At 37.7% G+C, this 26,956-nt stretch overlaps 1 protein-coding gene across 4 annotated transcripts in view; it reads left to right on the top strand.

The window, feature by feature from the left end:
* TSPAN9 (tetraspanin 9) overlaps window positions 1-26,956 on the top strand; it is a 173,253-nt gene that overhangs the window by 65,371 nt on the left and 80,926 nt on the right. Inside the window, exon 2 of one of the 4 annotated variants that reach the window (XM_068700566.1) lies at window positions 14,964-15,043. The exons of 2 other annotated variants lie outside the window; for them this stretch is intronic. In XM_068700566.1, the coding sequence (XP_068556667.1) occupies window positions 14,981-15,043 (63 nt within the window). In that variant the 5' untranslated portion in view covers window positions 14,964-14,980. Of the gene's footprint in view, window positions 1-14,075; window positions 15,044-26,956 lie in introns of those variants that run through there. One more of the 4 variants, XM_068700546.1, reaches the window with a different exon arrangement.

Raw genomic sequence — 26,956 nt, 5'->3', positions numbered from 1 at the left:
GACCAATGACTGCATTGTCTTTCAGGTCTTTTTCAGTAACTTCTAGAATAATCTTCTCCATAATTTTACCAGGCACTGAAGTGAGATTGACAGGCCTGTAATTACCACAGTCCTTATTGCCTTTCTTGAAAACTGGAAAGAAGTTTGCCAGCTTCTGGTCAACTGGGACTTCCCCAGATTCCCAAGACCACTGAAAAACAGTTGAGAGAGGTCTTGTGATGACATCAGCCACCTCTCCGAGTCCCCTAGGATGAATCCCACAAGGCCCCATAAGCTTGTAGGCATCCAGCTGGGGTAGCAAACCCCACACAAGTTACAGGTTGGCTGGAATTGTATTGTTACCACAGTCACAGTCCTCCAGCTCAGGGCTCTGGCAGTCCCAGCGTCCATCATCAGTGTTGAAGACAGGTAAAGAAAGCATTAAGGATCTCTGCTTTGTCTGCGTCCCTGTTTGTGAGGTGACCATCCTCAGCAAGTAACAGACCAATGTTTTCTCTGATCCTCCTTTTGTTGTTAATGTATTTTGAAAAGCCTTGTTTATTGTCCCCCACAGTGCTGAGCAGATGCAACTCTAATTGAATTTTTACTGCACAATTTTTCTCTCTACAATGGCAAACAGCATCTCTATAGTCCTCCTATGTTGCCTGACCTTGCTTCCGGTGGCCATACACTTTTCTTTTTCTGATTAAGCTCTAGAAGATTTCTGGTCTGCCAACCTGGCCTTCTGCCCCTCCTGCTTGTCTTCCAGCATTTTGGAATTGCCTGTTCCTGTGCTCTTAAGAGGTGGTACTTAAAAGGTGACTAGCACTGATGGACCCCAATGCCTTCCAAGGCAGAAAGAAAGAACTTTTCCAGGAAAGAAAAATGCTTGCAAGAAGAGAACAGTATGATAGGAAAGCTACAGCTACAGGGGGGGATTTGGAATAGAAGGCATATCTGAAGAAACTTTCAAGGCTGTTTGCAAAAACTGGCATTTGTTTATGTTGGTAATACCCATTTAAGGAGTTGGGTGAACCTAAAACTGTATCGGCTTCTCAAATCAAAGTATTTAAATAGCTCTCCACTCTCATGACATAGTGGCAACACTGAAAGAAATTCCAGCATCTCTGTGCTCAAACATCAAGGTTTCTTCTCCTGTAAAAATAACTTTTGTTTGGAGTTTTTTAGAAAATTATAATTGAGGACAATAAAACAGCACTTCATCTGTGCAGCTGGTACATCTCTAAGGGCAGTTATATTTCCATGACTGAAGCTTTAAATAATTACGAATCTCTGTTTTTGCAGATGTTACATTACTCTCTTTGGGGAAGTTTCTGGATTCTATCAAATAAACTCTTGTATGGGCTTCACACTCTAGTGGGGTGGAAAAGATGCAGAATGTGGTGATGGGAAGGACTGGGATCTGTTGTGTCATATCTTCTGTTAAATGTAGATTTCAACAACATGATAGTTACCAGATTAGAAAGGATAATTACCAAATTAATTCACACAAATTGGAGAAGAATTATGCTCTTCAAATACCCAGTTGATAGGATAAGGATGTTACTAATTTGTCAAATCTAGATACTTATAAGATGTTTCTCCTCATCAGAATGATAGTAATTTCAGTTTTCCAGTTTTTCAGTGCATCTGATTTTATTTACATTGTAAGTCAGTGAATACTACTCTGTCCTTAAAAAGCTCTGAACCATGAAATTCAGTCTCAGTCTTTTACATCCTGGGGAGATTACCTGTGGTAGGGAATCACACAGGGACTAACTCAAGTTTTTAATATTAGGGCAAAATGTTAAAGTCATAGAAAATTTGGGTTGAAGGGACAAACTGGGGACTGTGTAGTCCAACCTTCTGTTGAAAGCAGAACCTTAGTTTAGGTTATCCAAGGGCCCTGAGAAGCAGTCTCGAATATTTCCAGTAAGGGAGGTTCCACCATTTGTCCACACAATCTGTTCCAATGGTTAATTGTTCTAACATTGAAGATTATTTTTTCCTTATATCCAGAACAAATTTTCCCCTGAAGCAACTTGTTTCTCTTGCTTGTCTTGTCACCTTGTACCTAAAGCCCTAATATTAACGTTCTGTGATCTGAAAGTTTTATTTCAAAATAATGTATATCACCTCTTGAGGGCATCTTCCTTTGGCATTCTCCCCTAAGCATGCATCTATCCTCTTCTAGAATAGAGGTCAAGAGTTTAACATTTCTCAGTATTGAGATGTGTGTGTCAATAATGTATATCTGGCTTTTCTTTTTGAATGGTCCTTGGTTACTTTCAAAATGTGGTTTACAGAATGTATGTAATATCCGCCAGTTACTAGCCTGTGGGAGAATGTCTGGTTGACAGAACTTTGCAGGAATACTGTAGTAGTGCACCATGCCCTGTTTTTTTTTCTTCTTTGTTGTTGTTGTTTTCTTTTTTTTTTTTTTTTTTTGGTTGGCTGTTTTTTTTTTTTTTTCCAATGCTTGAGAATACAGGACACTATGGAGCAATCTGTTTTGGATACTTTGAATTTTAAGCATTTCTTCTTTATATTAAAAGAAAAAATAACTGGATGTTAAATATGGAGATACTTGAAAATGTATGAAGATAGTTCTGTGATAGACATTTAGAAGGCTTTGGTGCCTATGAACAATTAATTAAAGAGCGATTCATAGTGAAGAATTCATTAAACCCTTCCTCCTACACACCCATCCACCCACAGCTTTGACTTAATCTTCCAGACTCAGAGATCATTGATATTTGAGAGCGCCATATAGACTCTCTATGTAGAGAAGTATTACATCTGTACTGTACAGCAGATGTATTAGGTAGGGACAAAACTGAGAAATCAGTATAAATGAAGCTAAAAGCTCTATTACAAAATTGCGATAGATACTCTTTGGGAGGCACTGAACTGGAATAAATATATATATATATATATTTTGAAATGATCAAGATACTTTCTTAGTCTTTTTTACAGCATAATACAAAAAACTGGCATTGAATTATATGACAGGTGCAAAGCATCATTCTGTTTGGAAAAGTATTCTGTATAGAAAAAGAAATTACACCTTCCAATGCATCATTTCTGTTCTCTTTGTATGTCCGTAGATCCATAGATACCAATCTATTGATTAAACTTATACTGTTTTTTGTTCTCTTTTAACCTTCAGAGCTTCAGTGGTACATCTGTCAGGGAGTGAGAAGATTTTTATTTTAGTTTTAGGCCAGATTACTTAATATAGTTACAATTTCTGAATCTTTCTTCTCTGTGTACAGGGTAGAAAGCATTCAAGTTGATTTAAAAGAAAAAATATTTATATATAGGGAACTGATCTGACTTGATTTACCTGTTCTTGGAATACAAGACACTTGAATTCTCAGAGTGCAATTTATACGATCAGGTTTTGTTTAGAATCATGTTTAAAGCTATGTCTTTGAGCATAATATTTCTTCAAAAAAGAGATAGACATAGAGAATCTTTTCCTAATTGTATCTGCCAAATTATCTTGCTGAGATTTCAGTAGGAGGGAGTAGACTCCTTACTTATAAATATCTAATATGATAGTTTCCATGCTATTGGAATAGAAATACTAAGTACTATAAAAGTGTCCTATAATAAATCAACGGCACAGAAAGAGGTGGGAGAGGAGAAGATCAAGATATGGGCAATTTATAATAGTTGGATTTCAGAAATGAGATAGAGTGATGAGTTCTTAAAACTCTTACAAAAAATGTCTGGGTGGTCAAAAATAATTTTATGTTTCTTCTGGCGAGATGCTTGGCAGGAAAAGGACCTGAGAATATGAGAAAAATAACACAGAAGGATCCCACAGTCTGGATTAAATTCAGGGAGCAAAGCATCTCTTATGTTAACATTCATGTCCAAACCTACATAGATCTGTTTTATAGACATTGAGATTAGAGGGTTAAAACAACAAATGCAAGCATAACATTATCATGTGGATTACATCATTGCAGATTTACTATTACAGATTACTATTAACTTGTTCCTCTGAAGGGAAGAGGTCTGGAAAGTCTTTTCAGTAATTCACTTTAGGCTTGAAACTGGGCACTGAGGAGAGAAGAGAGAAAGGTTATATACATATTGACATTATGAGCATGAAATTTGGGTCCTGAAAGGCATACTTGTATCAAACTTAGCACTGTCTACCCTTATCTGATATTGCAGTTTGGAAGCTTTTAGTTTAATTCATGTTCTTTAAAGATCTGTGCTGATACACACTACTTACACGCATAAGCATTTACAGCCATTTATTTGATAGATTCCTGTGAACCAATGTGCAGAGCATATGCAGAGGGACCTGGACAGGTTGGATCGATGGGCAGAGGCCAGTGGGACAATGTTTAACATGGCTAAGTGCCGGGTCCTGCGTTTTGGTCATAACAACCCCATGCAATGCTACAGGCTTGGGGCAGAGTGGCTGAAAAGCTGTGCAAAGGAAAGGGATCTGGGGGTGCTGGTAGATGCTCACCTTAACATAAGCCAGCAGTGTGCCCAGGAGGCCAAGAAAGCCAATGGCATCCTGGCCTGTATCAGGAATAGTGCAGCCAGCAGGACCAGGGAGGTGATTGTCCCCCTGTACTCTGCTCTGCTGAGGCTGCAGCTCAAGTACTGTGTTCAGGTTTGGCCCCCTCACTACAAGAAGGACATCGAGACCCTGGAGCATGTCCAGAGAAGGGCTATGAAGCTGGTGCAGGGCCTGGAGCCCGAGTCCTGTGAGGAATGGCCAAGGGAGCTGGGGTTGTTTAGTCTGGGGAAGAGGAGGCTCAAGGGAGACCACATTGCTCTCTACAGCTACCTGAAAGGAAGGTGTGGGGAGCTGGGGGTCAGCCTCTTCTCACAGGTAACTAGTGATAGGACTAGAGGGAATGGCCTGAAGTTGCACCAGGGGAGGTTTAGATTGGAAATTAGGCGACAGTTGTTCTCAGAAAGAGCAGTCAGGCATTGAAACGGGTTGCCCAGGGAGGTGGTGGAGTCACCATCCCTGGGGGTGTTTAAGGAGAGGCTGGACGTGGTGCTTAGGGACATGGTTTAGTGGGTGATATTGGTGGTAGGGGAATAGTTGGACCGGATGATCTTGGAGGTCTTTTCCTACCTTAATGATTCTATGATTCTATTAAGTGTCATGCCTATATCCCAATTTATTTGTAAATAAATAAATAAATAAACAAATAAATCTGCCTGTGGTGAATTAACATAGTATGCTCACTTAGGTAGATCAGAGCAGGATGAATTGCACAAGTAGTTTTCCCTTTCACAGCATACTTTTTTTTTTTTTTTTTTTTTGTCTTTTCAATGTCACTATGATGAACTTCTGCAATGTTGTTAGTTGCTGGCTGCTGATAAGGGGTGTTTTAGTTTTCTCATCTTTGGTAAACTCTGATGGTATAAGTAAAGTTCTCAAAACTCAAAGGAATGTGGGCTTGGCTTTTGGGAAGGAGTCAAACATCTTTGCATCCATTCTTTACACCTCATTTTAGGCTTTGCATGCCTGGTATTGCAGCTAGCACAAGGCATTCTCACCAACTGTAAATAAAACTATAGATCATATTCAGCAGTAATAGTTCTGTGTTTAAAATGGATCATTAATGTACTGTAAGAAGTTAAATAACTCATACTGTAAATCAGGTAATTGAACTGCTGCATGATTGTGTCTTGACAGATAAGGTCATGTCAAATTGTACCCTGTTATTTCCCCTTTTTCCTCTCCCCTATTCCCCCTATTTTTCCCTTTCCTCTTTTCTCTCTCTCCTTTCCCCTTTCCTAAAACCCTCACATCCTTGTAATAAGAGCTGACATTGATCATAAAGCTCATGAACAGCTGTACCTAAACCTGCTGGATTACAGCAAGAGATTTACCTTGGTTTCATTTTTACACCCTTTCTTGTATCTCATGCAGAATAGATGAGAACCATGTAGCCTCATTTTTGTGACATGAGTAAAGCAGATAAAGTATCTCTCTCCTCTTGGCATTTAAATCTGACTTTACTGTTGTTGGCAAAGCAGAAACATTAATTGCATGACTGTTACATTACAGGCGCATCCTATTTTTTATGTCAAAGTTGACAATATCCCATAGTGTTACCACAAAACATGCAAGAAGCTTTATTGTGAGTGTAAATGCAGTTGCTCAAATAAGATGACTTCTATAAATCTAAAGGGCTTCAAGTCAGGAAGGAGTCTGTGGACTTTGCTCTGGCTATATTTTTGCGGAAGCTTTCTGGAAGCTATAGGAGAGTCCAACCCAAACTTGCAGGATGAAATAAAACTGTTATCCAGTAGTTTGACCATAACTCGAAAGGTGCTGTTAACGCCGCTTCAGATATTTGCAAGTTATAATGAATTATTCAAAAAAAACCCAAACATTTCACATGATTCCAATAATGTTTCTCTTGAATGACAAAAGGAAGTGTGTGAGAGGAATTGTTAGGCAACGTAGCTTGTTACTACAGGTGGTAAACCTCAGGGAGGGCAAGGAGCAGGCTAATGTCTGTAGAGGCTAGATTGCACTCTTGTTTCCAGACATTTCTGCTCTGGGTCACACTGAGGGCCCAGCAGAGGGGAACTTTGTACTGTGGCTTGAACTCAGCCTATTCTGCTGACAACTTTTAGCTCTGAGGTTACTACTGGCTCTGGGCCCTTAGCAGATAGGTAATTCATCTGGCATTTTGACTCCCTTATGAAAACTGTAGACCTGTGCCTCTTTGACCTGAACATTGAACCTGGGATCAGGTTTTGCTTGGAAGTGCTGCTGGTAAACACTCTTTTGATGACTCACACATCTCTGAGGTGACTGCTCTCCAGTTAGGCAGTCAGTCAGTCACTTTCAGGGATATCTGAAAGTGGAGGCTGGGGCTGCTGATGAGTTAATGGGAGAAGGAACCTAAAATAATGATGTAAATTTTTGACAATTGTAGACATCTGGGGCTCTGCCAGCCCTGATGCAGTGGTTTTAAATATCCTCATTCATGGAATTACAAGTGTGATGCAGATGGATATTAGGAAAATGTTCTTCACTGAGAGGGGCACTGGAACTGGTTCCCCAGGGAAATAGTCACAGCACCAAGCCTGCCAGAGTTCAAGAAGTGTTGGGACAACACTCTCAGACATAGGGTCTGATTTTTGTGTGGTCCTGTGTAGTGCCAAGAGTTGGACTTAAGGATCCTTGTGGGTCCCTTCCAACTCAGGATAGTTTATCCTGTGAAATGCCAAAATATGAATATTTTAACGATGAAGGAATTCACTTAATTATGAAAGGAATATGTCTAAAAAAGTTCTTTCATGGCACTGTTGAGCAGGGTTGGGAAATGTGTGTTGCCTTTTAAAGTGAATGATGTCATTTTCATTTCTTTATGTGGAACCATTTGTGTGAGTTTTCTTTCCTTTATTTTTTATGTTTTTTGTTCATTTTTAAGTTTAATAGTTATGTTGATACCAGATGCCAGCTGTCTACCAATTCAGAACAGCAGGCTGCTCGTGAAAGACAGTCTCTTTAGAATAGAGGATAAAGAATAACAATCTGATTTTGTTCAAGGGATATCTACACATTGGGCAGGGTTAGAAAAGTTCCTGTATTAGCAAAGTGCTCCTACACTGACCAAGGGCAAGAAGAGATATCATCTCTCATGATAGGCAAAATTCTTCTGCTATTTGATAGCTTTCTTTAATCTGTAGTGCAGTTGGGATCATGACAAAACTAAATTGTCATTGAAATTGTGAGTGGAAGAGTAGTGCTTGGATTTTGTGCTTTCTGCAAAAAATAGATAATAAATAAGAAGAATCCTTTTTCTTTCCCTCCCCTTTCATTTCCCTTCTGTGGAGATGGTGATGGGAGCATATTTTTTAAAGCATGATTTTGGAGATCTGACTTCTGGTGTTTCATACCATGGGGATATCAGGCAAATAATGTTGCTGCTTTCCAGCATGTGGCTGACAATTTTCTACTACCTTGATCCTTGTTTTCTGTGTGTGCATGGTAAAAAACACTTATCTCCATATGCTTTTTGGTGTTCTGGGAGGAGGCATCAGTTGATGTCACACATTTATTTTCATCATTGCTGGCCAAGGCTTGGTTCAGTTTATGTTAGATTCTTTGCAAGGAGTCCCTGACTTGCAGATGGACATTCTGATGATTTTATAAGTATCAAGTATTAAACTATTGCTGTTATAGTGAGAACCTCCTTTGTTCCTACAGGTAAAATACAGAATTTAAATTATAAGGGTTTTCTTCTTTGTCTCTGAGGTGTTGGACTTCTCAGAGACCAAATTTATAATCTGAAATAGAAAAGCAAAATAGGAGTGAAAAATAAAAGTGTTTTGAATCTAAATGACTTCACCTTTCATGAAGGTAAGTTGTTGATAGAGACAGAATTGATCAATTAAACTTTGCATTTAAATGTCAACTTTTGTCCTTTAAAAATAAAAAGATCTTGTCATCAACTGATCTGAAAAGATTATGGTATAAACACAACTCAAATAGAAAGAAAGCATAAGATGGCTGACTGAAGTTATTAGGGAGTCAAAGAGCTTTCAATAACAGGAGGCACTGAAAAGATTATACGTGCTTTGATTAATGTAGGACAAATGACATGGGATGTAACAGAGGATTACAAAATAATGAATTGTGTGATAAGGGCAAATGCCAGAATGGGACAAATAATTAAGCTGGAAGGCTGACAGCAAATGAGAGGAAGATTTTTTTTTTAACATAATGCCTACCTATGGAACTCGATGCTGGAAGATATTGAGGTTAAAGTCTCAGCAGAATTCAAGAAGGATTAGCTGTTAATGGAGATGGAACGATGTATTTGCCCCAGTAGAAGATGAGTTAAAACCCCCATAATTAGAAAGGATACAGATTTTTATATTAAAGGGTCAAAGGGCATAATCAAAATGTTTCAAAGATCTGGTACTCTCTGCTGCCTGGCAGAATAGGCTCATCTGCTTGGGTGTGTGCTATTTTTTTGCCTCGCAAATCTTCTGTGTTCTCCCACCTGCTAGTGGAAGTATTGGTAAGGTAGTTTTGAGACTCTTTCTTTAAATGTCCAATATAGTTGCTATATTCAAAGTCAGCTGTTAATGTCTTGCTTTCTGTCTGGATTATAGGTTCTATGTTGTATGGGTTGACTTGATCTTGGTACATGCACTGCAAAGCCCCAGAAAGTTCAAACTACTAGGGCTTCTCAGAAACAAGCAGTAAATAGCCTTTCCAGGTTTCAGTTCTTAAAGGTGAAAATAGCAATGGTGAACTGCATACTAACATAGTCTTTAGAGGACTAAATCTTTAGTTTAGCATAGTTCATGATGTTGTTTATAAAGTGAAGACAAAACTCTAGAAGATCCTTGTGCTAGTACACGTTTCAATTTAGAAGCTTAAATGTAGGTAGCTGTATTTCTGTTTTTAATAAAGTTATGTTTTTCCTGTAACTTTGGAAACTCAGGCATTCTTTCTGCTGAGTCTGAGGGACAGCTGGTATGAAGGTGTGACATAATCACAATTTCTTAGCTTTGGGACCCCACATTGCACTTTGACCCTCATCTCCCATGTCTCCTCTGCATCAGCACGTCATGTTATCATCTGCAGCTGATCGTGGTGGGTTAAGGTCCCTGACATGGTCTACAACTAATTCCTTTGTACAATTTTGAGACAGAATGTCATGCTGTCATGGTTTTTAATGGAAACATCATGGACTGTGCCACAGAATATTTGATGCAGTAGGAAGTCTTATAACAAGGTCTTATTTTCTTGATTGTCCATCCAGAGGGGACACCATGTTAGAAGGATAAACTGTTCTTATAGGTATATAAACAAGATAAGTATTAGTTTAGACAACTCAAAGAGAGTTTACCTCTTTGACTTGGGTAGGCAAGGAGAGTTACTGTGTTGCTGATAAGGCTGGTATTTTGACTTGCTGGAGTTTACAAGCTCTTTGTTGCGAAGCCAGGGGCATGGGAGTCCAGAGAACTCCATGTTTTTGTTTTTCAGATGATATTTATTTCAGCTATGATTATTTGAACATTCTCTTCTCTTTAAGATTATTCCAAAATGAACTGTGTATTTTTTTTTAAGCTGAGCTTTCATCTGTATATGACTTCTTATGCCAGAGTCACAAACTACTCTTTCCAAATCTTGTTACATGTCTCCCTCTCATGGTCTTCTAGGATTTGGAGCAGTGACTTGAACTGCTGACTGGGAAGTTATAGTCATTCAGTTTATGCGGAGCAATCTAGCTCTTTTGTCTACCTACTGTAATCTAGGTAGTGGTACCTAATCTTCCTGCCTGAGGAAGGAGTGTATAACTGAGGCTTTGGTCATTATCATTCAAAATAAAAATGTGAATTTAACAACTGTTTTCCTGGAACATTTGATAGCGTATACGTTTGTGCATCTGTCTACAAGGCTCCACATTTTTCTGAAGTCATGCAACAAGATTACTAAAGCTCATGATTTCTAAAAATATTTAATTCCAGAATGGTGCAATGGTTAGTGAACTAACCTGGGACTGTGTGAGGCCTAGATTCAGTCTGATCCATTGCCAGTGATTTCCTATTTATCCTCAGCAAACTACTTGATCATCAAATTCCCCATGTTTAAAATGGCTACAGTACCATTACATTAGCCTACATGATGGATTGCATATCATGGTGACTGGAGTTTTTATTTCCCCTCTTCAAAAACTCCTTATGTTTCATGTTTTCAAGTCTGGAATCATGGTAGATCATAAGAGAAGCTTAAGAAATTTTTGTTCAGCCTTGGACATTTATTCCTGTTCTTGCCTGCTATAGTCCCTGTCCCCTTCACTGCATGAGCAAGGTCATCTAGGAGGCTGTTTTGTAAAATAAATTGGGATCTTTTACAAAGGAAAAAGTAAGATTTTTTTTTCTTCATATGCTGCTTAAATACACTTGTATCTGTATTATGTCTTTATAAATACATGGTTATAAATATGTGTCTAAACTTGGTCAGCTTTTGTTCTGTTTCGCATCATGGTTCCACAAGGCAGTTGTGTAGAAACAGCTGAAGAGGGCAGAAACAAATAAAAGTGTTCAGGAGCACTGTAGCTGTGTGTAATTGGCACTGAAGTTCTGGTGAGATAAAACTAAAGGCTTAGGAAAAGTACAAATAAAAAATGAAGTTGTTGGGATCTTTGTTCTGAGGACAATGGTGTGCTGTTCCCAGAAGAGACCTAGGCAAGTTGGTATCAATAGGAGACCCAGCCTATGTTGTCTGGGCGTTGTTACTAATAACCTTCCTTTCCATTCTTTCTGCTACACCAGTTGTGACATTCACTTTCGTACACTATATCTGAAAGTGGCCTAAATTCTTACCATTGATACTGGACTGAGCTATTCAGATGTCAGAGGCTGATATTTTTTCTTTGTCCCAGGCATTTGTGTTGGGGACTGAGATTACATTTTTGATGTGGAGGCTTTTTTTGGCATCAAAATTCTCTGGTTCAGTAATTGAAGAATAATGAAGTGCAGAGCGAGCTTTTGAATGTTTTTCATGCCCTAATTACTCATCAGAGATGAGAGCTGCAGTGAAGCCAAATGTGCTCTTTCCTGTGCTGAGGTCCCATGTCAAGTGGGACAACTGTAACGTTGAATGGCCTTGCAGCAACACCTGCCAATAAAGTCTCGATCAGAGAAAGTTACGTGTTATGGCTAGTCAAAACACAGTTGGAGGAACTGGGTACAGATTTTTCATTGGTTATTTTTTCAGCAAATAAGTAGTTCTGTGTGATTTATTAACTGAGCTTCATAAGCACTGAGTTAGTGTTTCTAGCAGGAGGAAGTGGCATCTAATCTGTAAAGCTGCTCTGGGGCCTTAGATTCAAGTGTCAGAAGGTTACTGAAGCTTGTAGAGTCTCCCTAGCAGCATAGCCATAGGAGAGTCATGTTTTTGCTTTGTACATCAATGGAGGTGAGGCTACTCTGGTTCATTTTGCCCCAGTGCTAGTTACTCAAACTTGGATTTTGAAAGTGGGTATTGGCTACACTTATTTCTTTGGTTGTGCATTCTAAAGTATAAATGGTGATGTAGACCAGTCATGGTTAGCTCTGAATGAAAGGTGCTTTACAAGTAATTTTAGAAAAAGCAAATCTTTTGTAGTATTTGAAGGCAAAAATAGAAAAATTGAAAACTTAAAGATGATCTACTAATAAAAATTTGAAAAAAAGCATGGGAAAGAATTGTGGTGCTTTTTTTAATGCATTAGTTTTCACAAATGCACTTTTTTTTTTTTCCTGAAGATCGAATTCCTTTCTTTCTATTTTATGTAAGTGTAACATTTATAACAAACCAAAGAGTAAACATTAAAAAAATGTTTTAGACTACTTGTGCATTCTCATATTATTTTTGACTGAGAGCTCAGTTTTGTAAATTCTAAAAGTACTTCACAACCAGTAAATGATTTTTCAAACTGAAGAGCCTCTTCAGACTTCTAAAACCATGCTCAGGCATTTGCCTTCTGCTTTGACTGATACTTATACTGCAAGTTCCAGTGTCTCGGGTAGATACCTGGTCATGGCCTGCAAGTTTCTCCCATGTTTTTTTCTGAGACTGGTGGTCCTTACAGACTTCTAAGGGAGTAGTTGTTATTCACATCATAGACATGTACAGAAATGCAGAAATGCCCCGCTTTGGTCACTGTAATTTATCTTTTTTTTTTTTTTTTACCTAGGGTGTTTTGTGCGTAACCTTCTCTGCTGCACTGTATGGTGTGGACTACTTAGTCATTATCTTGTAGTCATATTTCTGATGGAGAAGTTTTATGCAGGTAGTTCTGAAATTGCTTTTAAAAAGCAAAGTGAATAAATTTCTTTTGACACAGGCTTGGGCCTGCCTGTTAAAATCCTGTTCTAACAAGAAGCAGAGGAGGTGAGAGAAGGTTATTACATTTATAAATACTATGTATTTCATGGTATGAAGTACTTCATGGTAGAAAGATCTCTTCACAGAAAAGGTTTATCAAGAGAAGTACTGCATTGCTTTAGAATGTTGATTCTAATGTTGCAATATAAAAATAATAGAATTTTAAGGTGCTGCTGGGCATAAAAGACTGAAGAAATGTGAGAGGGTCAGTTAAAATTGGGAATAACTTTTTTTTTTTTTACTGGGAGCTGTATTTCTTTTGTAGTGGCCTCCTGAGATGATTTCTTTCTTAAAAAAAAAATAAATAAATAAAAAAAATAACCAGCTTTTCCCACTTTGCACCAGCAATGTGCTGTTTTTATGGTTGTGACAAAATGACAAATTTGGAAGTTCCAGCTGTGACCTGAAGTTTTTCTCTCCCTCCACTCCAAGCACTTGCACACATAGGCACCACCACATTTGCACACTCCTGCCCACTTTGTTTCAGAGCTCTACCAGATATGTTGTGTTACTATCCAGAAAAGTAATGTGGCATTTGGGTCAGAGCTTCTAGTTCACAGTCTACATGCAATGTAGGATGATTTATTAGCATACACAAGAATAATCTCTGACTTACTAGTTAAACAGACTGTAAATAGCTGCAGGTTCAGATATCCTTGCATTTCAAGTCTTGAGAATTGATTGATCATCCTTTAAGAGACAGCAGCTCTGCTTTTCTTATTATGGTTAATTATATCATAGGTGATGGCATTGTGCTATGTGCACATATAGATATGTGCCTATTCAGTGTATGTCAGCTGCTAGTCTGTACCAGTTCCTCGTCCCGTGACATTTAAGCCAGAAAAAAATGCAAGTACATGCAGTCACTGTTAATTTTGCGAGCAGGGAGAGGCTAGGTCTCGTCTATCTAATCCATACTTTTAGCAGAATTTTATTGCATAAAATGAGTATCATTACCTCACAGTTCAAGCTCATAAACAGCTAAACAGTACTTGACATTTAAAGAGATTTTCTGTTGTGCAGTTGTATAGTCAAGAGTAATTCTAAATCCTCTTAAAGGTACTGTGTCATGGAGGTGTGCCCTAGGGGAGAAGGCTTCTTCTAACTGGTCAGATGGGAAGCAGAGAGGAGGGGCAAGCAAGAGGGTGGATTTATTACTTGATAGTTAGGTCAGGGATTTCTGTGGGAAATGCCCAGTGGTTGCAGCTGCTGATGATTTCACATCAACAGCAGTGAAACACAGAGCGTGCTGTTACAGCTGATTACTGAATGAGATACTGCAAACGGGTGGCAAAAAAAAAAAAAAAAAAAAAAGACAGCGTGTGTGAAACGGTCAGAGAGACACAGAGAAGGAAGCTGAGAGCAAGAAAAGTGATCAGGCTACAGGAAAGTCGCCCAGGTGTACTGCAGAAGCTTTTTGGAAATGGATGCAAGGACCATCTGCTGCCTATAGATTAGAGGGCTGTAGACTAAGGGCAGAGAGAAGGAGCTTATGGCTTTTCTGAATAAAAATTGAAGTTCTGCATAACTGATTCATCAAGATAAATCATGAGTATGCTCCTGCATGGGATGTTAATATATAAATCCATGGTACAGATAGAGTACAGTCTGCATTGCTATAAAAAATAGATAAAAACAACAACAATGCAGTGAATAAATTCTGCAGTGATTATCTGATTTACGTATGAAGAAAAAAAGAAGCAAAATACAGACAGCCCTTATTGTACTGTGCGTTTGCAAGGCACTGCGTTTAATGTTGAGAGATGCTATACATTAAATCTGACAACTGTGGAAAGAGAGATCATGGAGAAGTCAAGTAGCGAGGATTCTTCAATTCACCGGAGTCCATCTTTGGATAGCAAAGATTCAGATTTTGCTAAGCCTTCCGCCTCAGGGAGGCAATTTGGTCGAGGTTTTACTGCTGGAGCTTTCTATGGTACAGCTGGATCACGCACACAGAACCACGCCGGGGTTGGAACTGGGACCGGTGTTGGAACTGGGACTGGCATAAAAAGTGACAAATACAGTGCACCCAAAGGCAGCAAATATGTGGTCTTTTATCTGGATCTGTCCTTTGTTTTCCTTTTAGAATTTAAGAAGTGCAACATGGCAAGAGGCTGCCTGTGTTGTTTGAAATATATGATGTTCCTTTTCAATTTGATATTTTGGGTGAGTACTGCCTTTTCAGTTGCCTTCATTTATTAGTGTATCCTGTACTGCTGCATTATGTGAATAGTGCATCTGTGAAGTACTACAGTAAGTCACCCCCCCATGTTTCCCTCCCCTCCCCCTCCACCTGCATAGAATATTTTCCGTGTTAAACCTGTGCCTAATGGGAAAATGCACAAGCTTTCTATATCTTTATTATCACCTGATTACTGTGGTTTAACTACTAATTCTTGAAACTCAGTATTCTAATATATGTTTTGAACTGTATTATTTAGGAAAGGGCAAAATTGTTGTCCTTTAGGAAGAGCAGAATTATTGTAGCATTAAAATCCTGTGGTTAGAAGGATTTCTGCATTCTTTTGTAATACTTCATATTTTATTAAGCTGTAGGTTAGTTTAATTTAGAAGTACATTCTCATTGCTGCCATAAATCTCATTTATTTTATATAAACTTCATTTGACAAATGGCTTTTTCATTTGAACGAAGTTCTGTTCCATTTGTCCAATTAAAAACAGTAAATTACATATGTTCTAACCTATTATGGTATCAGCATAAATGCGAAATTACTGGAATGATGAATTAGTCTGGATTCAGTTTCAGCTACATTTGTCCATGTTGATGTGTGAAGTTGGAGACTTGCATTTGCTTCTCAGGGGTCTAAATTCTTCCCTCGGCCAAGACACATGAAGAGTTGTAACAATGCCTCGGCAAGCAAATTAAAAGCATAGTGCCTACTTTGAGCAAAACGGTGTCACGTACAAGGGAGGGAGGAAAAGTTCAAGTCAACTGGCAGCTAGGCATCCTTAAGTGAACAGTACTTTTGAGGAAATCACAGGCTAATTGAAATACTGTGTATGCATGAACAGAGCTCAATATGAAGTAGTTTGCTTTGTTTAAAATCAAAGCACACTGCTTTCCTGATGGTTGCAACTTCTGGACAAATGAACAAAATCATTCATGGCTGTGATCCAGAAATATACAACATGCCTCATACATAAAGGAATACACCTTGTTCTGGATTTATTTTGGAAGAATGACCACTAACAGTCCAGATACCTATCTCTGATGTAGGGCTCATCAGTGTACAAATGGATGTCTTACTAGGAGTTTCTCTGTTTATCTTGACCCAGTTACTGAAATAACATTGAGAGAAAGTATTAATGGGAGATTTGGTATAGTGTTGAACCACCTAAACAACAGTGATCTTTTAGCAGTAATAGATTAAAATGTTTCAGTCACTGAAGTTGTGGGAATCTTACTTAAACAGAAAGATAGGAATGGTACATGAAGAACATTTGATCAAAATTCACTAGTAATTGTTTTTATTTTTTATTTTATGTATACAAACCCTACCAGAATGTTGCCTTAACTAACTATTCCTGGAATAAATCATTTCTATTTAACTCAAAGGTTTTATTACTTTGACACCTTAGAAGTATGTGTATATATATATGTATATACTTATTTTCATGTGCTATATGTTGTCATTATTTTTTATAGCTCTTCTGATACCATTGTTCATGTCCTCTTAACCGTCACCTTTTTTTTCTTTCTTTTATCTTCTTACCAAGCAGCAACATTGGCTGGGTATAAGACCCTCTGTGCACATTTTTCCATTTCTTGACCTTACAAACAATATTTTAGACCTCTTCTGTGTGCTCATCTATGACTATTCAGCTTCTGCTGGACTTTGTACAAATACATTGCTTCTTGACTAAGTCTAACCTACTATCTGAAATAGTCTAGAACCCTGTACTTGCTTAACTCTTACCTCTGAATCCCCTTTGCCCCTTCCCCTATATGTCTTTTCTAATTAGGCTTATACTGCTTTTATTTCAGTTATTAAACTTAGTCACATCTCTGTCTGATCTAATGTATATATATATTTATGAGGTAGGCTAAACAGAATGAATATGGTGCTTTAATGACAATTACAGAAAAATGCTAAAATGCAAGATGTCAGGTAGTTCACAGCAGAAATGAGATCCATTGTCCCGATTCAGAAGTCCCCCGTACTTGACTCTATCTGACTTAAATTCAGTTTTGCTAGCCAGTCTTGACAATTCTGTGCATTCTTTCAGAGGACTGCAGTCTTGCTAGATTCTTATTCTCTATAACCAGGCTATGCTATTGTCCTGTGTCTTGAGCCATTTGAATAAATAAAATTATCTTCTCTTTTGATTCATGGCAATGTGAGCTAGAATGAATCATGCTGTTGGCAGATGTTCTTGTAGTTTGACATCCCTGGCTTTGCACCTGGAACCTATGCTTGTCCTACTATGGCTGTCTGACAGGTCTTGGTTGTTTGGCTCTACATGCACTCCTTGCTGACACTGAAATTGTCAGTGCCTCCTGCTAGACCAGCCCTGTCCTTCCCTCACAGCTCTGCCACTGCCCCCAACTCCCTGTACTGGAACACTCCATGTTATTTCAGTCCTGTCTTTCCTCTCAACTTTTTTTTCCCCCATTGACAGGTTTGCTTGTTCTCGTCTGTCCTGGCTTTCAGCACACTGGGCTATTAAGTACAGAATGTGTCTCCAAGCATCACTGTCAGGGCCGTGTTTGAGACTGTAGCACCCTGCTGCAGTTTGAACCTTGCTTCCTTCTGAATTTCTGTTAAGAAATTCAAGTCCAAAACCATGAAGTTGTGTCTGCTCTTGAGCAGTGACTTTCATCTTTTCTGATGCAAGGTGATTTTTTTTATATATATGTATATATAAAAGAAGAGTCCCGTTTGAGCATGAAATCTGTCTGAACTTCGTATTTAAAACCAAGTGAGACTCCTGTTCTTAGAGGTGAAGAGACCATTTCCACACATTTATCTTCTGACAAAGTCAAGAATTGTATTTTTCATACAGAAACTGATTTAGGCAACTGGAAACATAGGTGGAAAAACTGTGTTTCAAGGAATTTTTATAGACACAGTCTAGCAGCTGTGTGGTGAATGAAGCAGTTAATGGGCCATCCAGTCTGCTTGTCACAAAGCTATGTTGTTCTGAATCTGTAGTAGCAGAAGGCTTGGCTGTGGGAAGTGATGTTTTTCTCCAGTAAAAAGGTGGTTCTTCAATACTTATATACTTCAATACTTTTAGGGTCTCAGAATGCTGGTCACTATTAGCTTGAACAATTCTCAGTGTTGGCTCAAAGAAGGATGCTCTTCTGTTGAAGAAGAGGAATCTTTGTTCATTATTTGCTTCTTGGCACAGAAAAAAGGACATAATCTGTCCCTCGTGCAGCACTGAGCTGTGCTACACCTTCAGTCTGGCAACCAGCTCATACATATTTGAAGACCAATTATATATGTATGTATATATACATATACAGTATGCACATTGTTTTATATATATACTATATTGTATATGTTATTTTTTATATGTACCTATATATGTATATGTATGTATATGCCTGAAGGTGATGGAGAAGCACAGTGGTTAGTGGATTGTCTTTATCTTCATATAACAAACATACTGCCACTGTGATAACTATGACAAAGAGGTGGTGCATTGTTTCTGCCAGACAGGAATTAAGTGTTGGTAAATTAGATTCATGACAATAAAATACAGGTTTTGAAAACTCCTAGCAGATGTATGAGTTAATGTGGAAGGACTGCATGTGAGTTCCATGAGGCAATTTGATCTAAGTGTGGCCCAGCAGTAAGTCGAAACAGAAGGTGTTTCTCCACCGTATCACTGAGGGCTTCAGGTGTTTCTCTGTGGCCCTCTGATTCTTAGCAGTTGTTCATGGCCATCTGGCATTGCTTTCTTTTAGAGATTAGGGAAGTCTGAGCTGAGGGTTAAGGAAGCTTATAGTATTTAAATGTGTGGCTAGGATGATGATTTACACCGAATTTATCCTAAGTGCATAATATGTTTTGCATATGATGGACGGGGCAACTAGAAATGTTGGTTGATTTAATTTGCCTTCAGAATATTTATGTGCAAACACATGGAGATTGCAAAGCAGCCAATATAGCACTGCAGAAGAAATCAAATATTGATTTTTGCCTCCACAGATTGCAGCTTTGTTTTCAAGAAAGGTAATCACCAAATGTAAAGATTAGGGTACAAGTATTTAATGGGTACATTTCACTTCATTATTATTTTTTTTAATTAGAAAAAAGATTTACAAGATTTTTTTTTTTCCACAGACTATACCAGAAAATCTTATTGCCTGTAAAATGTGAATTTTATAATCCAAAAATTTTGAAAAGAAATTTTATTCATGAAATGAGAATTTCATAATGAGAATTAAAAGGTAAAGTTTATAGTGACAGGAATAAATTACTAAAACTTCAGTAGAGAACTTTACAAGTAGACAGTCTTCCAAAGTATAATTTGTTCTATTAAATTAAGGTTATGACTCCACATACAGTGAAACATTCATAATACACATCTTGTTAGATTTCAGCGTTGCTTTCATTTTAATATAAAACACATTTTATTAGGGGTAACATCTAGCAAGATGATTAAATTTCTCATCTTCTGTATTTCAATGGGTAGGAAGGCTAAGTATAGTCAGGAAGGAAGATTCTTAATGTGGCTTCTTCTATAAGTTGTTTATACCTAAACTACTATAAATTCTCATAGGAATAGTACCTGTTAATTAATAGTGTAATTATGAGCAGAAGTTAACATTTATCTAAGTTAAATGGAGTCAAATTTCCAAATCCAGATATTTATCATGCAGTTTTGAAATACATTTTTTAGTAGTTTGTGAACATTTTCTTTTTGCTAAAACGTGGCTAGAAGAGAAAAATGTGCTTTGGAAAGTTGCTGGTCCAGAAATATCAGTGAAAAGTCAAATATAGCAAATTTTTCATTGATGGTGTTATGAAAATTATACTGCATTGATAATTTGCCTTATTTAATCTTATAGCAGGAGTGATTCATATATTTTCTTATAGATGAAAAATAATGTTGTATGATTATCAGTGAGCATAAAGTAGCACAGCAGCCATGAAAGTCACTTTTTATTAAGTCTCAGACCAAATTAAAACAAAGGGAGCGTGTCCCTTCTCTGGGTGAGGCTGGTGTCAGAAGTATTGATACTGTAGAGCAGCTAAAAATTTTAGAATGGCTTATATAGGGTAATCCATTCTTAAATGTGTATCTGTCCCTATCTGGAATAACTACTATAGCACACTAGTCTGAAGTACAAAGCTTTAATGCTCATCTGAGCCTGCTGGTCAAACAGATAAATCTTGTGAGCAGACTTTGTCCCTATGCATAACCGAAAGTTAATCTCTGAGGTTTAAGAGAGGCACGGCAGAGGGTTTGTTCCTGAAATGAGAACAAAATTGCACATTACAGACTGCTTAGAATGCAAAGCATTTTGAAATTCTCTCATTTGTTGTCCTGCCCTGAATGCATTACCTGATAGCACCCATTTTTTGACACAGGGAATAATGACAAGGAGAGACAGTGAGTGACCCCAAGATGCTTTTTCTCTTGACATAATAACGATATTTACTTCTGCCATATTTTTACTGTGATGACATAGGACAGCAGTGAGGTGACAATTGTACAATTCCATGAGAGTAAGTAATAAAAATAATAATTAAAAAAGTTATTCAGGGCAATACAGTGAAATCTGGAAAAGCAATGGTCTTAATTTTCTAAAGGCTAATATGTTCAGTCACATTAGCAGGAAGAACTCAGTTTTTAATAGGGATTTGAGAAGCTGTGAAAAGAGTCCAGCATTTAGTTTGTTTCCCCTCCAGATGGTATACCACTCTTTAGTTTGCCTATGTAAACATGCACATCAGTGTTGGAGTACAATTAGACAAATGTTTTTGCATGTCAGCATTTTGGCTGAGAGAAGAAAATGCAGTATGTAGTTCAAATGCTGTGGTGTCCTAATGAATATGGTGTAAATAAACTCCATTAAAAAAACCTGTAATGTGACATTATAGCTTAATAATCAAACTTGATTTGAGGCCTGAGACTATTTTTATTTTAAAATAGCAAGGATTGCTTCAGAGCTGATTTAGACTGGTTAATCCAGGTGGTGGGGGCCCCATAACTGTTTTTAGGGGAGTGAGTCTAAGCAGTTGAAACTTGACAAGGGAGACATCCGATATGGCACTTTTCATGGTGTTCCCCTCACTTACTGCTCTTTACTAACACCATATTTAATCAGCTGGTGTTTTTTTTTTTTTTTTTTTAATAATTAATTTTGTTTTCCTTCAGTGCAGAGGTGTTTACTCCAGATGTAGGTAGGTGTGAGGGCCATTTGTATCTGTTATTTTGCGTAAATGATAAGTTGATTCATAACTCAAAAAGCAGATGTTTTATACATCAGTTATAATATAGCCTGCTGTATATAGTTTCCTCATTTGTATATGCAGAGAGTCATTGAAAGTGAGAAGCAGAATAAGAATTTGAAACTAGAAAGCATGTGACAACCCCCAGCCTTCCTAATAGTTAAACCTCTTGAAGAATATTCAAGTTCTATTCCTTATATCCTTCGGCTGTGTGACCTTAAACAAATCTCTTCAGCTCTGTGTCTCAAGTCCCCAGTTTTTAAAAATAATCAAAATACCAACTTTTATAAGGCTATGGTTGTAATCATGGTGTAGAATTATTGTTAGGTTTGTTATTTTAGCTTAATAACTGCAATGTATCTTACTTACCTCTGGACTCACAGGGTCCTGTAGAACATACCAGTAAGCTGCTTGATTTGGCCTTTGTTAGCATGCTCCCTTTATGTCTCTTTGTGCTGCCTTCCTGGTAAGTATGTCCGCAAAAAGCTGATCCAAAGGGGTATAATCTTCCTCACGCATGTAGAGTAGGATAAGCTTGTAACTCCATTGTCTGGCTGTCTGAGAGGGCATCTGATTTGCTTATTTAAATGTTGCTGATGAAGAACAGAACCTGAGTAGAAAAGATGAGGGAATGTAGTTCAGTTTTTGGAAAGTAATGTTCACTTAATTGGGGTTTTGCTGTACATAAAGTTAAGACATTCCAAGGGGGCAGCCAAGTTGTTGCAGATAATTTGGTATAGTATACTTAGTAGTTCCTCTGTGTTCATACTACATCACTGGTAAGGTTACCCAACCTTTCAGCATCTCACTGGAATTTGGAATTAAAGGAGGAACTCTGATGAATATTTTGGACTCTGTTTTAAATACCTTGAATGTATAAATAAATTACACCTTCCAAGAAAAGTAAAGGGACCTAATATGGCTGGAGGTATGTTGAACAGTGAATATTTGCTGAGCTTTTTGGGGTGATAACATAAAATGTAATCATTTTAATATCAATTTAGAGAAAAGGCTGCAGACAGTGAACCCAAAGCAATTTCAGAACTTTCTGAAACAAATCAGATCTAATTCTATTCAGATCTATTCAGCTCAGTCCCTTGCTGCTTAGGAGCAAGTTAAATTGCTGCATGTATTCAGCAGACATAGTTAAACTTCCAAGTGTTTGGAAATTTGGGGTGATTGTTCTTTCATCCATCATTTCCTGAACCAGGCAGAAGTTCACGTTGCTGTCCAAGCCTCTTTCATTGAACCACTCCATCTAGCTTAGCAGGAATATTGAATATTTTTGGAGCTTGCTGCTGGTTTGAAGTTCAAAAGTCATGTGTCATTTATCTTCATTAGTGTCTGTCAAAACTTGGCACCATGGCAAATAGGTTTATCACTGCTGAGGTAGTGCAGGTGGTGCTAGGTATGCCACAGCATTACTATTCGTCTAGCTCATGTTTGTGGTTGTCCTTTAACAAGTCACAGTCAAGTCCCTAGAGCATTAGTAACCAGTCTGAACCCACCTGTAAATGTTTAGTGTCACAGTTGCCACATGGGCTTTCATCTGGTTTCTCACCCAGTGCCTCTGTATGCTCTAGCTGTTGGTTGTCCTTGCATCCCTTGGAATGGAATGGAAGCTGAAGCACAGCATGTCTAGCTAGCAATATCTTTGATTCTGTTTCCTTGAGTTTTTTATGTTTGTTGTTAAATGCAGTATATGAGAATCAGTTTTTGAGTCAGAAGAACTAATAATTTAAAAGAAAATTGTTGCTTTTGTTTTACTGGGGAAGGAATTGTGCACCCATGGATTCTTGTTGAGTCCGCTTGGTCCTCACTGCAGGCTGAATTTGCTACTCCTGTCTTTTTGCGCATCTTCTGACTCTCCTAAATGTAAACCCTTGTGCACCAGAGAGGCATACATTTGAAAATACATTGAACTACTAAGTGTCTATATGTCTTTCTTTCAATATAATACTTGTCGTGGAATGTCAGAGACTGAATTTGTATCTTTTTGATTTCTTTTGTATACTTCTTCATATTTCTTTCTCAAGTGCATTCAGGTACAATTTCAAGGGCTGTAGGTACAAACTGTAGGAAGTCACTGCATGACTGTTGATTCTTAAAAGCAGCATCTTGAAACATCCCTGTGTGATTGGGAAGTATATATCATGCATTGAGAGTCATTGCAAGGATTTAAAATCAATAGAATAGAAAAGGGTGTGCTAATCTCTTGCTACTTACAGAACTATTAATTTCAAAATTGTAAGGAGCTGTGATTTACAGTTTTTTAAACTAAATTAAGCTTTTTTTTTTTTTTAATTTCTGTATGGTTAAGAGGACTGAAGCAAGAATATGATGAGCTTTCAATGAAAATACGGTTATGAACAGACAACTGTAAGCTGTACGGTTTCATCAGCTTAATGAATTACTAGTAGTTAGCAGAGATGTATTAGTTGCTTGTGTGTATGTTTCTGCTATGCTGCACATGCAATGAAAAGCATGTTAAGTTAAACCAAACAGCTTACTCTGCAAATACTGTGTGTAATAGTTAACAATGGAAGCAGTTAGCTCAGACTAATTCTGTCATATGTAATAATCTCTGTATGCCATAATGTACGATCACTGTAACGGTGTACATTCTGAAATGGTGCAAAAATGAAAGAGGGGTAAAAATTGGCACTGTACAATAAGATTCACTGATTCACTTCATTTAGTAGCTCAGAGAACTAAAATCCACATAAGATTTGCAAATCTAAAAAGAACAGTTTTGCAACTGATTGCTTCTGATTCATTAGATTTTTGCACCTGAGCCTGTAGCAGGTCCTCTGATTTTTCCTTTTAGATGGTTTGACTTATATAGATACCTAGTAACTGAAAGTTATTCTGCTGGTAACTTTAAGTAACTTTCAGTTACCAGGAAGGCTACTTCTGAATCAGAGGTTTGTTCTTCTTTTAGGGTTCTTGATTGATATATTAAGCACATCTTTAAATGATGTTGCTGGATGTTACACTTTGTTAGTATCTGTGTCATTGCTGGGTAGCTTGCATTCTTCACAATTCTTATTTTTTCTTCTGTGTTGTTGTGGAGAACTTCCAACCAATTATGTTCTTAAGCAGGTAGAAGAGCTGCCTGTCAATGGATTGTAGTTCAGAAATGTAAACTCATTTCACATCATTTCAAAGCAGTTTTAAACTAAATTACTGGTTAAGAATCTTGCTGTCCTATATGCTCGTTTACCATCCATTCCAGTTATTCTAGCTATCACCATGTTCCCAAAGAGTGCCTTTTCTGCAGTGCCCTTTGGTTGCAGACAAAGCCAGTTCAGGGGGTGAAAAAAGAAAAGACAATTTTCTGATCTTAACTGCTCTTTCCTCAGAGTTCTGATTGCCCTGTCATCTCCACTTCTGCTGTTTTAAGGAACTGACATTACATCTGTTGCTATAAGACTTAGTCCCTTAAGACCATTCGATGTATTTATCCTCTTGACACCTTGTAAGTATGGGCAGTGCTTTTATCCTCATGATACAGATGGAAAGCCACCAAAACAAAGAGAATACCTACAGTGGAGCACGGGCTAGAGGGCTGAAAGCTATTGAAGACCAGAACTAGCAAGTCCACATGTAGTACAGATATGCTTGTATGGAATTCTGTTTGGCTGTGTGTGCATGGCATTGTACGTGAGCTTAGAAATCCTGCTTGTCACATACCATAAGCTTGGGTGTCTTTTGCTGCAGTCTTCCCTGGACTTTCATTTCCAGATTAGTTTGGGCAGAGAGCTTAAATCTGTCTATATCCATGGTGTAGATGTGTCCTACTAAATGTTTTGTACAAAGTTAAACTGAATCTGGACCTTTCAAGTCTTTCATAAGTGTCTTAAGCAACAGGCCATCTGTTATGCCCAGTGCCTTGTGGGAGACTTGGTGCAGGCAAGACACCTCTGAACTCTGCGTGCTTATATAGCATGGTCCCCAGGCATAAAACTCCTTTCATGTTCAGGACCTTAAGGCCATCCAGGCTGTACTCTGCAGAACTCTAGCATGTCACTGGCTTCCAGAATTACCTAGAAGAGTGGAAGTTTTCTCATGTCATGTAACAAAAATCCTAAAACTGCCTTGTAAAAAACTTACCTGTAAAGTGTAAGAAAATTAAAGCTGTCTTCTTGAGACTGTCAACCAATGGACTTGAGTCAAGGTGAAGACTTTGCTAGGGGATATCTCTCTTTGTGGTGTCCATTAAAATAAGTTATTTTATGATTCCAAACTAGCTAATACAATAATTTAACGAATGGTAAATAAATAAACCAAAAAAAAAACAAACACAAAAGGTAGAGGAATTAAGATGAAAAAGCTTCCTGTTGCACATGTGGCAGTAATGATTTTTTCTGCTTTTCCGAGCCTTTGAAGCCATCCGTATGTGTGTCTTCAATTGTCAAAGTTTTGCTATAATGGCCTTTTCAGCGGGTAAAATGTAGAAAGAACTCTCTGGTAGGATCTTTTTATTCCACAGCCAGGATGATGGGTTTATGTCTTTCAGTGCTACATTGGTTTTGTGTCTTATGGGGTGTACTTTGTTGTTGTGTTTGTTTGGTTTTTAGGTGTTATCTACTTTGTTCATAGACCTGTGGAGATAGCTGTGATATATGACCTTGGTGTGATAGAGCTATCTGTTATTCTGGCAGGTTTGAAGCTATTTTCTTGGGAATTTTCACTGTCTGCCTTTTGGTAAATATGGAAACAGTCACTATTATTGAATTTAGTCCTGTTTTTTTTTTTTTTTTTTTTTTTTTTTTCTCAGCCAGTTCTCTCTTTTATATCTCGGTTAGAATAAAGCGTTATTGTGTTTCATGATTTATTAAATCGTAGTGCTAAGGCTTCTCTCATTCTTCTGTGAGCATCTAAACTGATGATCCAAATAAACCATAGTAGTATGGTTACACGATGAGACTACTGTGTTTGATTTATATTGGTTTGATTTATCTTCTTGTAATGAGGCTTGAACAAAAAAAATGGATATATTGGATCAAACCAGAAGTTCACATATTCTGAGTGTAGATGAAGAAGATTGCGACTCTATAAACAGTTATAAAATGGTGTAAATAATATTTCCTTGACTTACTTTCCCAGCTTCCAGAGGATGCTAGGGATTTCTTAAACTGGAGGTGACAGGTCTATCCTTCCTGCTTAAAAGGCACTAAAGGAATTGAACAAAATCATGTAATGCCTTTCAAGTAATTTATCCTTTTGGCCTTCTGAAATGCTGTGGCAGTAAGTTCAGTAGCCTAATTATGCATTGTGTGAAAGAGAACTTGCTTTTAAGCCTACTGCTTGATAATTTCAAGAGGTGCTGTCAGTCTTTCTGAAAAACAGTGAACTGTCCTTTCTGCTTGTCATTATTGTTTTTATTTATTTTATTTCATTAGTGGAATGTGAAGGAAGTCAGAGAAATTCTAATATAAAAATGAGGTTACAGCAGATATTACAGTATATAGCAGATGTTTAGATCATAGTGTATGTTTAGATTGTAGAGTCATAGAAAAAAGTTCAGGTTGATAGGGACCTCTGTAGACCGTCTTGTCCAACCTTCTACGGAAAGCAAGGCCTTAGGTTATAATACCCCAGGTCTTGTCAGCTCAGCCTTGAGTGTTTACTGAAAGAGAGATTACAT

Source organism: Anas acuta, chromosome 1 (assembly GCF_963932015.1).
Source record: "Anas acuta chromosome 1, bAnaAcu1.1, whole genome shotgun sequence".
NCBI lineage: Eukaryota > Metazoa > Chordata > Aves > Anseriformes > Anatidae > Anas > Anas acuta.
The sequence above is the reverse complement of the archived record's forward strand: the minus strand, read 5'-3'. Positions and strand labels throughout refer to the sequence as shown.